General features: G+C 41.8%; 1 protein-coding gene across 1 annotated transcript in view; it reads right to left on the minus strand.

Annotated features, from left to right (window-relative positions):
- CREB3L2 (cAMP responsive element binding protein 3-like 2) overlaps window positions 1–13,323 on the minus strand; it is a 49,415-nt gene that overhangs the window by 24,363 nt on the left and 11,729 nt on the right. Inside the window, exons 2-7 of the mRNA XM_010008209.1 lie at window positions 9,649–9,815; window positions 7,971–8,058; window positions 5,980–6,161; window positions 5,205–5,351; window positions 3,461–3,519; window positions 2,111–2,179 (exon numbers count right to left, since the gene is read on the minus strand). Coding sequence (XP_010006511.1) covers window positions 2,111–2,179; window positions 3,461–3,519; window positions 5,205–5,351; window positions 5,980–6,161; window positions 7,971–8,058; window positions 9,649–9,815 — 712 coding nt within the window. The remainder of the gene's footprint in view (window positions 1–2,110; window positions 2,180–3,460; window positions 3,520–5,204; window positions 5,352–5,979; window positions 6,162–7,970; window positions 8,059–9,648; window positions 9,816–13,323) is intronic.

The raw sequence follows: 13,323 nt of genomic DNA on the forward strand, positions 1-13,323 counted from the left end.
AAATTTTTCACAACAAAAGAACAACTCTAATGTTTGCAGGTCTACTTTTAGATAAGACCTTCAACATCCTCTTATTTTTTTACTGCAGTGAGCACTTGAAATTGCAACCAAAGGCAACCAGGGCTCTGCTTTTGGCATATTAAATAAGACATGTATCACTTTTGAGTAATAAAGTCCTAAAAATTTGTACCTGGGCATCCAAGAACAAACTGACACTGCCTATTTTTGACCATCACTGTTTTAAACTTTGATTCCTGACTGTACATAGGAGATGGAAGTACAAGATGCTGCAAAGACAAGTTCTGAAACATTTGAACAGTTTCTGGATGCCACATCAAGGCTTCACGCAAATATCAATGAGGAAACCACATATTTTGAATTCACTGCAGGAAGTGAAATAATACATTAAACAATGGCGAACCATTCTCTGAATGAGATAGTTGCACAACTATACACTAAATAAGAAAAGTGGCTCTTTGGGGTTAAAGTGAAAAACAAACATAATGTGGTAAGTTACATAACTCAGGCTTGATGAAAGCAGGCGCTTTCACAAATTCTACAGTACTCCAGTTTGAAGCCTTGACAGATTTTAGGTACAGTTTGTACTTAAATAGCCAAAACAGCATCACCAGGAATTGCAAGTATTTCTGTGCAGAGGGTCCAGAACATCTGCTTCTCTGCAGGAGATTACAAATCAGAATCAACGCTACAGCACAGGGAAAAAAATGATGGAACTCATCCTACATGCCCAGACTATGAAGGATTCAGAGACAATACCACTTAGCTAAATATTTTTAGTGTATTTGGTATGAGAAGATTAAGATCATCAAATAATAGACATGATGCTAAAAGTCCTGTCTAAAAGGACAGACAGTGCCAACAAAGCTGTTCTCATGACTGCACCTGCAACAATTCCAAGATTTAAACAGCTGGCCAAATTTAACTGACATAGGGAAGAGAACTCTAGGCTTGACAACATTGTCTCTGAATGGTTAATGCACAGCTGCACCTTTCCTTAGAGCAGCTGGCTTCAGCACCTCCAGAGCCAGAACCTGGGAGAGAAAACCCTACTCTGCACCTACAGAACAACTCCTAGGTCTTAAATATAAAACCCTGGAGGAAGATACAGGAGGCAGAGAAATGGTTTGGCTCTCTTCAAACAAGCAGCAGATGTCTCGATGCATGAGCAGTGTGTGGGAGACACTCTCCAGCAAATTTCAGTGCTACAGGGTCTGGCTCCATGAAATTAGAGATTGGATTTGGAGATTAGAAACAACACATGCCATTCAATTAGCAACACACTGGCTGCCAGACAAGCTCTAAGGGCCATTTTCCTTGATTGTAGGTCTTATTTTCAAAATCCAGCCTGCTCCCACACTTCAATGCTACCATCAACCATCACTACAAATGTCTCTAACTAGGTGTTAACAGTGGGCTTATATAGTACCTGCTCTTTGGAATTTGCCATTGATAGAGGACACACTGAGCACAAGCCATGACTGGTGCTCCACTCTCCACTAACATTCAATTAAAAGCTCAGCTCTTTGAGAAAGTCACCACTGAGTCACCCATTTCTTCAAAAATGAAGAAACAAGAAGTTGATTTTCCTCTCCAAATGAAGGAAATTCTGGGGTGCAAGATGGTTAGAAGGGTGCACAATAATTCCAGTGACATCTAGTAGTCCAGAAAGAACTAATAATCACTCCTGATCTTCAGAACTGTCATTACTTGGAAGTGCCATGCTCCAAGTCAAGGTCTCCTCTCAAAACAGTCTTTCACTAAAGACAAACAATTTGGAGAGTTGGGCTGAAGTTTTTTTGTTATGTATTACTAATCATGTCTCCTTGGGCAGTGGAAGAACTAAAAGAAGAGTTACAAAAGGTTTCTCAAACACATCACAGGCTAGGGAGATGGTTTAAGACCTGACATCTAAGCCTCCATGCTTTTTATCATACTACAGTCATGATAACTGGCCTTCCTCATCTTTCTTTGACATTAACCAGATCAGACAGAGCCATTTTTCCCATTTCGATTATCTCTTGGCTTCTAGAGTTTCACTTTTCGCTGTAATATCATGCTACAGTTCTGTTTTATTCCCATCAAAACTTACCTGTTAGTATTCTCCAAGACTTCAACCTTCTTACGCAGCTCACTGTTCTCATTTGAACAAGTCTCAACTCTGGAGACACCACAAGGAAGGAAAGAGGAATATAAAAAAATAAATCAGTAATTTATTAGACTTGCTTTGACAGACAGCCCTATGATCTTGCCTACATTTAATGAAAATGTAGGCAAACCTTAATCATAATCTTTAATTAATCTTTATGGTATACACCCCAGTAAGTGCAACCCATTCAGGATAGCCCATAACTACTTTTTGCCCCTCAAAACAGCAACAACAAAGACCCTGCTCAGATTTTCTCTGTGCATGAGATAGTTTAAAAGAGAATATGCTATGTTTTTGTTGTTAGCAAGTACTTTGTGCAAAGGTATTCAATGAGTGCATCTCATTGCTAAAATGAAGCACCAAGTAACTTAGCGAATATCACACTTCTGAAATCAGATCCTCAAGTTTAAAGTTTAGGGAGGTTAATAAGCCAGGAGGATTGATTTCCAAGAGAGTGCTCATTTTTACACTGCCTCTAGAAACCCCCAAACTTAAAGCAGGTCATCATATGACATGCCACATTAAGAGGACCAAGTAAAAATATGGAACACCTAAAAAGACAAACATGACCAGCTTCAAGAAGGAAAAAGGGAAAGGGAAATAGCTTTGATGTCTGTATACGTATGGTGGAATTTCACAAGAGTAACTCTAAGAAAGCAAGACTCATTTACTAAGAGCTAGAAGAAAAAAAGGAAATTACATCAAGGTTATCACCAAAGATGGTACAAGGGGTTTAACAGATACATTTGGTGAAGTGCATAAGAGAAATACCAGATAACTTACTGTTGGAAGAAAGATTAATTTGGGATATAAATCACTAACTGGGGGTTTGGCTCCTTCTCACTAAAGGAAGTTGATGGGTCACATGCTGTGTTCCTGAGACCTGCTTATTTTCCCAGGCAGTCTTGACTCACTTACTTCCTATTTCTGTCTCCATCTGCACTAGAAGACAGAACATATCCACTCTGAATCCACCTTTCCCTAGGCACTGCCTACCCACTAGCCAACAGAGTTGTATGAGGGGGAGCCTGACAGCGGATGGGTCTTGCCTTATTTAAGGTTTGAAATCTTTGTTGGCAAGTTAGCAAGGTGCTAGAGGTAGATACAGTTGCAAATGCAGCACCTCAGTACATGTACAAGCAGAATCCAGAAGGGCCTTTTCTCAGTCATAACCACGAGATGGCAGCTGGCACTCTGTGCACAAAACAGTCCCAGCATCAACAGCTGGATCCATTCCCAGTCCAGCAACTAGTGCTATTTGGCCTGCTTGGAACAGGAAGGAGGCTGGCTTACTTTTTTTCCAGACTGTCCATGTATTCTTTCTTTTTTCTTCTACTTTCCTGAGCAGAGATCTAAGGAAAAAGGAAGAAAAACAACAAATATTTGCATAGAATAAAAAGCATCAGAGATTAATTAAGAAACTGGTAAAGCCCTGATGGTATTAGATTCAAGCCTCGTCGCTGTTCTCATTTCTATTTCTGGCAAACAAGGCACTGACTTGGTCTGTTTCCACATCCTGAAGCAAGACTGCTCCTCTCAGCAGGGAAAAGATCATTCCCTGCTCTTACAGAACTAACCTTAAAAAGTAAATCAGCTTCATATGGACAGAATATCTTAGGACAAATACTAAAACATGATCCCAGAACAGTGCCATGTATCTGGAAGAGGAAAAGCCCATGCATGTGATAGAAAGCAGCTTTGTAGAAAAAGACTTGCATGTCCTGATGAGCAACAAAGTCAAACATAAGTCAGCAATACACCCCTGTAGCAAAGGTGGCCAACCTTATCCAGGTCTGCATTAACAAGACTGTAGCTAGCAGGTCTGTTCTGCACCTGCAAGACCACAGTGAGTACAGCGTATAGTTTGTGGCTCTGAAACAAATACTTTGGATGTACAGAAGCAGCCCAGAGGAGGACCACTGCTATAAAAAGCAAGCTGGAGCAAATGGTGTATCAGGAAAGGTGGATAAAGCTGGATTTGTTCAGATTTAAGAACAAAAGGCTAAGGAGGGAATCCTATTGCTGTCTTCAAGTATCTCGCATGGTGAAGACAATGTCAGAGTCTCCTTAAAGGGATGCAGAAAAATGGCAGGAGGCATCAAATGCAAGTTACAACAAGGGAAATTCCAATTAGACATTAAAAATTATATTGATTTGTTTTTATTACAAGAGTGGCCTGACCTGGGAACAGGTCTTTCAGCGATGCTGGGGACTTACCATCTTTTGAGATACTAAAACATGACTGGACAAGTCCCTGAGCAACTTGTCCTAAGATGACCCTGCTTTCAAAATAAGGAGTCAGACCAAAGGACCTCCAGAAATTCCCTCCAATATAAATGACTCTGATTATATGAAAGTAGTACAAGTTCACTTCCAAAAATTTTGAAAAAAAAAAAATACTACAAGACCAAATTCCAATTCAGTGGGGGAAAGTTTACACCTCTATCTGCAAAACCAGTAACAGAATGCATTAATCTTCAAAGATGTCCTAATGTCCTCTAGAACAAGATAGCTCTCCAGGTCTGAAAAAAAATGTCTTCCTTCTTGTCATTAGGCTCTTCCCCATGCTGGAAGAAAGGAAAGACCTGTAGGGCATTTCACAGCCTTGGTACCAATCATTCATTTAAAGGTCACGGAATTCAGTGATCAAGACTAGGGCACTGAAATACCCAGTCAGGTCTGAAAACATGAAACAGTGGAAAAGAAATCTTCATCACCATGGAAAAAATACAGAGGTCTTTGCCTACCAGAAAGGTAGGATTGTACTGTACTTAAAATGGAGCCATGCAACAGCAACTTGATACCCTGCTTGCTAAATACTCTATTGTTTGTGAGTTCAGGTAAATACCTAGACAGGGGCACATTGTCACAGTGACAAAAAAATTGATGGATATGTTTAGGAGCGAAGAAAAACATTTAGTTGAAAGATAACTTACAGTATTCAACAGTACTACAGACCATTACTGCAGAATTGGTGCAACATTTTTTGAAAGGAAGGATGAGTAGGAATTACACAGCAAAGTTAACTAACATTTACCTTGTTCTTTATTTTCCTGCGTATTTTCTTCAGCACTTTCTCCTCTGCTTTTGTCAAGGGCAGTTTAGTAGGGATTGGGTACCCCTCTGCTATCAGCGTTCTCTTCTCCTCCTCTGTCAGGATGAGGGGGCCAGTCCCCTGTAATTTCTGCAAGTGTCATAGAAATGAAAAGGGTGTTAGGGAAGAGAGGGAGCAGCTCTCCCACTTCAGAGAGGACTCTGCCTTCTAACACAGCAGCCTCTTGCAATTGGGAGTGTGTGGAAGTGGAAGACCTTCTCGATAGCTTCCATTCAGAAAGTGAAACTCTGGGAGAGGATTCCCTTGAAGCAGTTGTTCTCAGACAAGCTCTGTACACACTGAGGCCAACAGTAAAACTTCCCTTGGTTCAAACATGGAACGAAACAAATGAGAATGAGAAGTGCTACTGAAAGTCCCTCCCTAAAGATCACCACTTGCTTTTGACAAGAGAAGAAGTCAGATGCAGATCTACCAGGGACAGGTTAACCCAGCAGGACTGGGTCCTAATGCAGAACACAATCCATAGTAGGAGAAACCTAATTACACTGTTGAATGCTGTCTAAACTTAGAGAGGCACATGCTGTTCTCTGTGGGAAAAGTACAGACCAGTGAGCAAGAATTACTGGATCTGCAGTTTTGACTAGAGATGGATTCAACCAAAAAACAACAGGAAGTTGGCAAATCCATGGCAAAACCTGAAAATAGAAAAAAAAAGAGTGACAGATAGGTAGATGCTGGAAAAAGCAAGACAACTTACATGTGGTGCAGTCAGAAGAGGGGAATTGGAGAGCGCTGAAGCTGCACGTGATGTCACTTTGGCTGTGGCCTGTAGCTGGATTGGGCTTGAAGGAGGGAGTGATCTAGCTGGGCTCTGCCCTCCTTCAGAGTCACTGCCATGGCTGCTGGGAGGGGTTGGAGGCAAATGCAGAGGATCCACTGCTAATGGCAAAAGAGACATAGAACAAAAGGGTTTGAGGCCTAGAGCCACCACCACACTCCACCCCCATTTCCAAGACTAGGTCTGTCTGCTAAAAAAAAATTGAACAAGCAAAAGTGTCAACTTAAGATTTTCAGAGCATGCAGGTCTCCAAAGGAGGAATGAAAAGCAGCAGTTATCTTTAGGTTCAACAGACAAAACAGAGCTCTGCACATATGCTCCAGTTATTTCTACCTACACTTAAGCTTCTTCTCCAAATGCTTTGAGGTTTAAGTGTAACTCTCCTGTAAAAGTTCCCTGTTCCTGGGAACCTGCATTAACAGAGGGGCTCTGAGCCAGTGTGCTTTCTCTCCAAAACCAGTAGTCTTTCCTAATGTTACTGTGGATTAAATAAATCACCTGCATTTTTCAATAGAAGGGATCATGTCCCAGGTGTTACATGAACAGCGAGGAGAGTAATATTCTGTCCCTTAAGGACCTGGTTTGGCACGACTGGGAGGAAGTGAAAACCTAGTGACAGCACAGGCTTTAATGTACTCATGGAGCAGGAGTGGCAGAGGCAACCACCACAGGAACCTCTTTCACACTGTGCTATCCAGGGCCATAAGCTAACTTGTACTGCACTTGTATCCAGAAGAACCTTTGGTAGAATTGGCAAGCAAAGTGCTGTTTATGAACAAATCAGTCTGGACCAAAAGAAGCAGGACAACGTCTCACCTACACATATAACATGGACAATTTAGCAGATGTCCAAAACAACCATATCCAATCATATATTTCTTTTTTTCTCTGAGATAAATTTACAGGAATGAAAATTGGGAGTAGGAAGATACAGGGCTATTCAGCTATTGACACCTTCCACTTCTGTTATATTTTGCAAATTTGAGTTGAAAAGATCAAATGGGCAGTGGGGGAGCAAGGAAGAAAAAACAGTAACAAAAAAGGCTATTATATATTACCTCTTCTCATCTAGCATCTTAACTCTAGCAGCTGCCAGAAGATACACACTTGAAAAACAGCATAGGTCCTAGTCTCATAAATTGAGCAATCAAATCTATGCTCTGGGTTGAGATACAGCCTCCCTTTTTCCACCTGCTACATCACTTGCTTCTCCCCATAGTGCAATTCTACCTACCAACATAAATTAATTAACTTACAGAATATCAAGTATTCCTAACTGAGATGCAGTTATCTGCTCAAATTTCAGCTCAAATATTAGGCTCTTTCAAACTTTCCTTAGGTTGACAGATTATGCACCACAAAACTGTGTTTAACTACCAGGGCAGGGAACCTTGCTCCTCCTTCCTCATTTCCTAATTAGTAGAAAGGGATCCTGGTCATTCTTAAAATCTAAAACTAACATGCTCCAAACAGATCTACCTAACTTTTAATTTCATATAAACTCATATCCTTACTTTTGTATAGGAAGTTAAAATGGTAACGTTTCCACTTTAGCTCTTCATGTTTTCTGTGACTTAGTGAAGTCCACACAAATTGATTTGTAGCCTAAATAGTCCTGTATTTAAGAATTCAAGCTCCCTTCAGCAACTGTACAATTATTAATATGCTACAGACAAAAAAGGAATAATTCTCTTTGTGATAAGCAAGGAGAAAACCCAAAAAGGAAACACACAAATGGGTCAAAGAGAGGCTGGCTCTTTTGCAGCCTGAGTTGAATCCCTAGAAGGCAACAGCTTCAGCCTGAACATTAATATGGTGAACAAGGAAGCCAAATATTTAATCAAGGTAAAGTACATTTATTGTGCATTATGGTCACTTCCCCCTGCATTTTGGGTCAGTAATTAACAGACCTTCCTTAGAAGAGAGGTTCAGGAACTGATCCACTTCATGGGGCTCCAATTTAATCTCTGGAATAACTTTCTGGCTCAGTGGTTTCATCTAGGAAAAAGAAATTCACAGCATGAAAACCCAAAGCACACATCTTAAAAATCTTAAGAGAAGGATACAAAGATGACTTCTCCATAAATGGAGACATTCCCTCTCCTCCTGCTCTGCTACAGGCAAAGCTTTAACTGCTTCACACAGTTTTCTAAACCAGGCTACAGAGAATACTGCCCTGACTACTCCCACTGTGGCTTTTCTTACTACTATATTTAGCTAAATAAAGGATTACGCCTCAGAGATGACATTTCAGACTGAAAGCTAGCATGCAGCCCACTCAAATTACTTCTCTTAGCAACAGAGCTGCCATTAGGATTTGCCGGACTGCACAGTCTGTTTGAGCAGAGACAGAAACACTCCCTGCAGTGGGGGAGAGCCTGTTCAAGGCTATTGTCACCTGGGAGCAAGGGCAAGGTGCTAGTCACTGAGCACCACATTATCAGACACAAGTTCATCTCAGTGGAGAGAAGCAGAAAAAGAGACAGTTACAGCTGGTCAAAGTTTGGAAGAGCTCTGGCTTGCCATGTTAACATGTCTGGGGCACCAGGCTGTCAAGCTGTTGTCCAGAGTCTGCCTGAAAGCTGCAGTCCCAGGCTTGAGGAAGTCAGTCTGGCACATCAGCATGCTCATTGCAGCCAAAATCTCTCTCAATAGTCTATGTAACTAATCTGTGCAACCGTAACGAGCCACCAGTTAGTCCAAATACACTACTGGCAAATTATGGCATTCCAAGCAGGACTATGTACTAGGGACAACACAGTCAGACTAGAGGAAGATTATGGGAAACTTGGGCTGAATTTTTTTCAGTTTCTCATAAATTAATTTCTGTTGCAGATATTTCTGATTCACATCCAAGTGGAAACATTTATTTTCAGCATATACTAACTCCACCCAGCCTGGAGTGACATTGCACCCTGGGGACTGAGAACAGTCATGCTTCTTCCTCCATGACAGGGGACTCTGGTGGGCCATCAGCTGCTGCAATTCATTCTCCTTAACCACAGCCAAATGAATGCCCACTGGTTGCTCCAACTGTGGTCAGAAAGGCATCACAAATGCTCCTCACAAGGCAGGATGGTGTGGAAGCAGCAGCTTACTCTAATGTAAAGGCTTCAAAGATCTGGCAAAAATGACTTAGCAGGCTAAGAGGAAACTCCAGTTGTCTGATACAAGGAGTCTTTTTCTAATTAGAGGAAGGCACAGCAGCACTAAAGCAAGTTATTATGAAAGACACTTAGCTTGTCACAGGCATGATAGGACAAATAGGTAAATCAGTTCAGGTGAGACAGGTTCATTAGAAACTGTGTAAATATTCTTAAAAACACATGAGCCCCAGGCTTTGGAGTGAGCATAGAAGAGAAAATTGTGCATCCAACCATTAGGACATGAAGATGCAGATAAATGTTTTGGAACACAAGCTCTTATGGTAGCAGTGGGACACCAACAAACATTAAAACACATTCAAGCAGACCGCAGTGTGCACCCTGAATTGACTACCTTTGGCACCAAGGAGGCTACACTGTTATGCAAAGTCTTAGGAGAATCTATAACTAACTGCACAGAGAGGAGAACAGAGTCTCCATGTACCAGGGCATCCGTCTGTAGCTCAGGTTGTTCTCCTTCCAGTGATGTGGCCGTCACAGTGAGACTCACTGAGGGAGCAAGGCCTGATGTCTCACACAACGCTGGCTCAGTCTTTATTGATGCTGCAGTCAGCTCAGTACCCAGACACCATTCCTCATTTTCCAGATCACCTGCCAGGGAAGGAAATTGGACACCACAAGTTTAGGTCAGAGACAGAAACACTACAAATGAAAAGAATGTCATCCCTCCTCCAGCAAAGGGAAACAAACACAGAAAGCATTTCAGTCTATCAACAAAACTCTGCCCGTACTATTCAGCTCTCAGTCAATGCAGACAACCATGCCATTCCAGGGCTGTAACCTAATCCTAGCCCCAGGATACAGAGAGGAGCAGCGAGGAAAGACACAGCACCTAATCACTGTACATTGCTGAAAGCTGCTAACACATAGCAGAACAAGACTAAACAAGTCATTGAGTAAAGCAGCCAGGGAACCATGTCCTACACATGCTAATGCCTGCTGACTCGGTTCTATTCCTCCTTGTAGAGACAGCATTCAACCAGATTTCTGCTCCTTCTACTGCTTGCAGTCATCAAATAGGCAGGTGATATTATAATTCTAAGGACAAAGGATTTTTCACGCTCTCAACTTGAAATTTTTTACTCTGAGGAGTTTTTTAGTAAGTATAAAAGTGGATAAAGGCTTTGATGATTTCACAGGTGCATCAGTGCTGCGGTGAACATGTTAATTTCTTCCCCAGCATCTCTGGAAGTCATGACACAGGATGCATATTTTGAATGGCAGCAAAGAAGAGTGCATCACATGTTGGGAGAATTGTCCCCTAGCCCCACTTACTGCAAGCACATTAATCAGTAGAAAGCCATGAAACTTTTAACTGGACAAAATTTGCCTTGCACTGTCAAGAATTGGAAGAAGGTTGGCATGGTGAATCGGTAGCTCCCCATTTCCATTTCTGAGGCAGCCTCTGTTAGGATTATTCTCCCAGGTCTAAAGTGTGATGGAGGATTGAGAACTTGGAAAGACTCAACATTTAAAACGTTTTCACAAGGCTATTAAGAAGCTCACTTAAAAACAAAAAAAAACAACAACAACCAACAAATGCATTTCTGGGAGTTGTAAATCTACCTTAAAAAAATTACCACCCCTATTGCTAGAATTCAGTCATCAGTTCTTTTCTCTTGCAGGAGAGTACCCTACACCAGCTGTACCCTAGCCCAGCTGTACTACATCCCAACAGCATACAGCACAGTCCTCTGCCACAGCTCCATAAATTAAGCAGCTGGAATCTGAGGCCAAATATACATAAGACAAAAGAGCATTGATCTTTCTTTCAAAGCCTTCTCCTGCCTCCATATAGCGCATTTACTGCATATACAAATTAAAGCACAGAGCAAGCACATTTCACAGTGTGACTAGTAAACAGCAGTAGAGCTTCAAATTAACTGCATGCTGCATCAGCACTGTGGGAGGCAGTCACAGTGCTGTGGTTTGGCCACCAACAGTCTGCAAGGCTGACACAAGACCCTTACACACCTGAACATATCATGCTAGTGAAATGTCAACAGAGTTCAGCAGCAAACAGGTAATAAAAACAAGAGTGGGTTGTCAGCCCCTGTGCTGCTGCCTGCCCTTGCTGTTAAGACCACACACGCACCGAGCACAAGCTCAGTAACTTTAAGAAGTATGTACATCTTCAGCGCTAGTAATTACTTTGTGGTGGAACCCAAACTCCATCGCTGGCAAGGAAGGAGGTAATTTAAGTAAAGACACACCAAGGAATTAAAAAAGAAAAATACATATCCTGTAATCAGAAGCTCAAGAACAGTGAGCCCAGCTCTGCCAAGAGAAGCAACTGTACAGCAAGGGCTAAAAACGGTGTTTCAGTTTCTGGAGGATTTACTCCCAAAGCTTTCTGGGAAATGCAGAAACAAAAATAGAAGTATTTCTGAAATTTTTTTTTTAAAAAAGGTAGCATTGTCTAAATATTAATTCAGGAGAGAGGACATTGCTTTCTTTCAACCCTCCCTGAGTCTGAACTCACAAACATGAGAGTCCAGCTCTCTCCCTGCTAACTGTGATGAAATATTCACTGGACCCGTGGCCTGGATCCCTTTAGCTAGCTGTGTGTGGATCATTCAGAGAAGAGCTTTAAAATTGTATCTTTCCTTGGAAATCCAGAATCTCTTGGCAAATATAACTCTAAAATGCTTGTTTTGATAATTTCTGCCAAAATCTCCTCCTCATTGTGCTGTACAGAGCCTCTGCTTGCTGCCTCTTTGACCTTTGGGTCAAGCTACCTGGTGGCAGCACTATTGTCTGTAATCTACTTTAGACTCCCTTTGGGAGGGAAGGCAACATACAAATGAGAGTGATCAGTGAACCCAGTAATTAGCCCTGAACTTTCTGAGATTTTTATCATCATGCAGGTAGAAAAGAAACCCAGGTGTGGGTGCCCAGGGAAACAGGGTATGTACTCTAAGGCTGCACATTGTGATGTTTATCACCTCTAATCCCCAGACTCATCACAAGGATTCAGCTGTTCCAAGATAACAAGAAATGCTGGCCCTCAGCTGGTCATTTTACTCCTTTGGAATCTGACTTTGCTGATTGACCTGACATCCCTGCCATTCCCACTTAGATCCACACAAACTGTTCCAAATTATTCTAGGTTTTAAAGCCAGTCTAACCAGTCCACAGAGTTATGGATGGTTTTCAGCAGCAGCAACACACTGTTTAACACTGAGGTAACTTTGAAGAACTCCATCTAACACTTCTTGACAATGCCTCTTATGATGCATGGTGACAGCTGTCATTCCAGATTAACAACCCTGTGAAAGGAAGGGATGGAGCAACACAGTGGTTGAATCCCACCTTGATACTCTCCTCTCTCCACTTTTTCCAACCCCTGTTATGCATTCATTTTCATGAAGAACTTATTTAGTGTGACAGCGGTGAGACTGGAATATATTGACCAAGAAAGTTGTGGATGTCCCCTCCCTGGAAGAGTTCAAGGCGAGGCTGGATGGGGCTTTGAGCAACCTGGTCTAGTGGGCAGTGTCACTGTCCATGGCAGGGGTTGGAACTAGATGATCTTTAAGGTCCCCTCCAACCCAAACCATTCTATGATTCTACGATCATGATCAGTGTTGCGCAACAAGTTACTTTCTTTTGACACACTCCAGCTTCTGAAATCAACCAACAAACTCTCCTCTCTTCCAAAAGAGCTGTGAAGACATTTCTCACTTTCCTTTTTCCGCTTTCTAAGCACAGCAGATTGACATTATCTGAAAACTGATCTTAGTTTATTCATGTAATAGCCCCTAAGTACCTCAGTGTGCTCTGCCAAGCCCTGCACTAGATTAACAAAGTCACAGACTTTGCCTCGGTGAGAACACTGCACAAAACCAGACAAGTTTAGGCAAATGGGAAAATGGAGCAGGTCACAGAATATTGGTCACATTGAGAGGCACAGCACACCCTCCAAGACAACAGTCTTTCTTATGGAAACGTATAAAGAACTATGCGAAGTCTTACAGAATAATGAGAATAAACAAGAAGGTGAAATACTGACATAAAAGGGTGAGGGAGACTGGCTCTAGGGATCCATTGGAACAGAAGAGAGGTCTCCAAATCATGTAAAACAAGCTGTGGAAAGAGT

Source organism: Chaetura pelagica, unplaced genomic scaffold, assembly GCF_000747805.2.
Source record: "Chaetura pelagica isolate M959 unplaced genomic scaffold, ChaPel_1.0 scaffold92, whole genome shotgun sequence".
In the NCBI taxonomy this organism is placed as follows: domain Eukaryota; kingdom Metazoa; phylum Chordata; class Aves; order Apodiformes; family Apodidae; genus Chaetura; species Chaetura pelagica.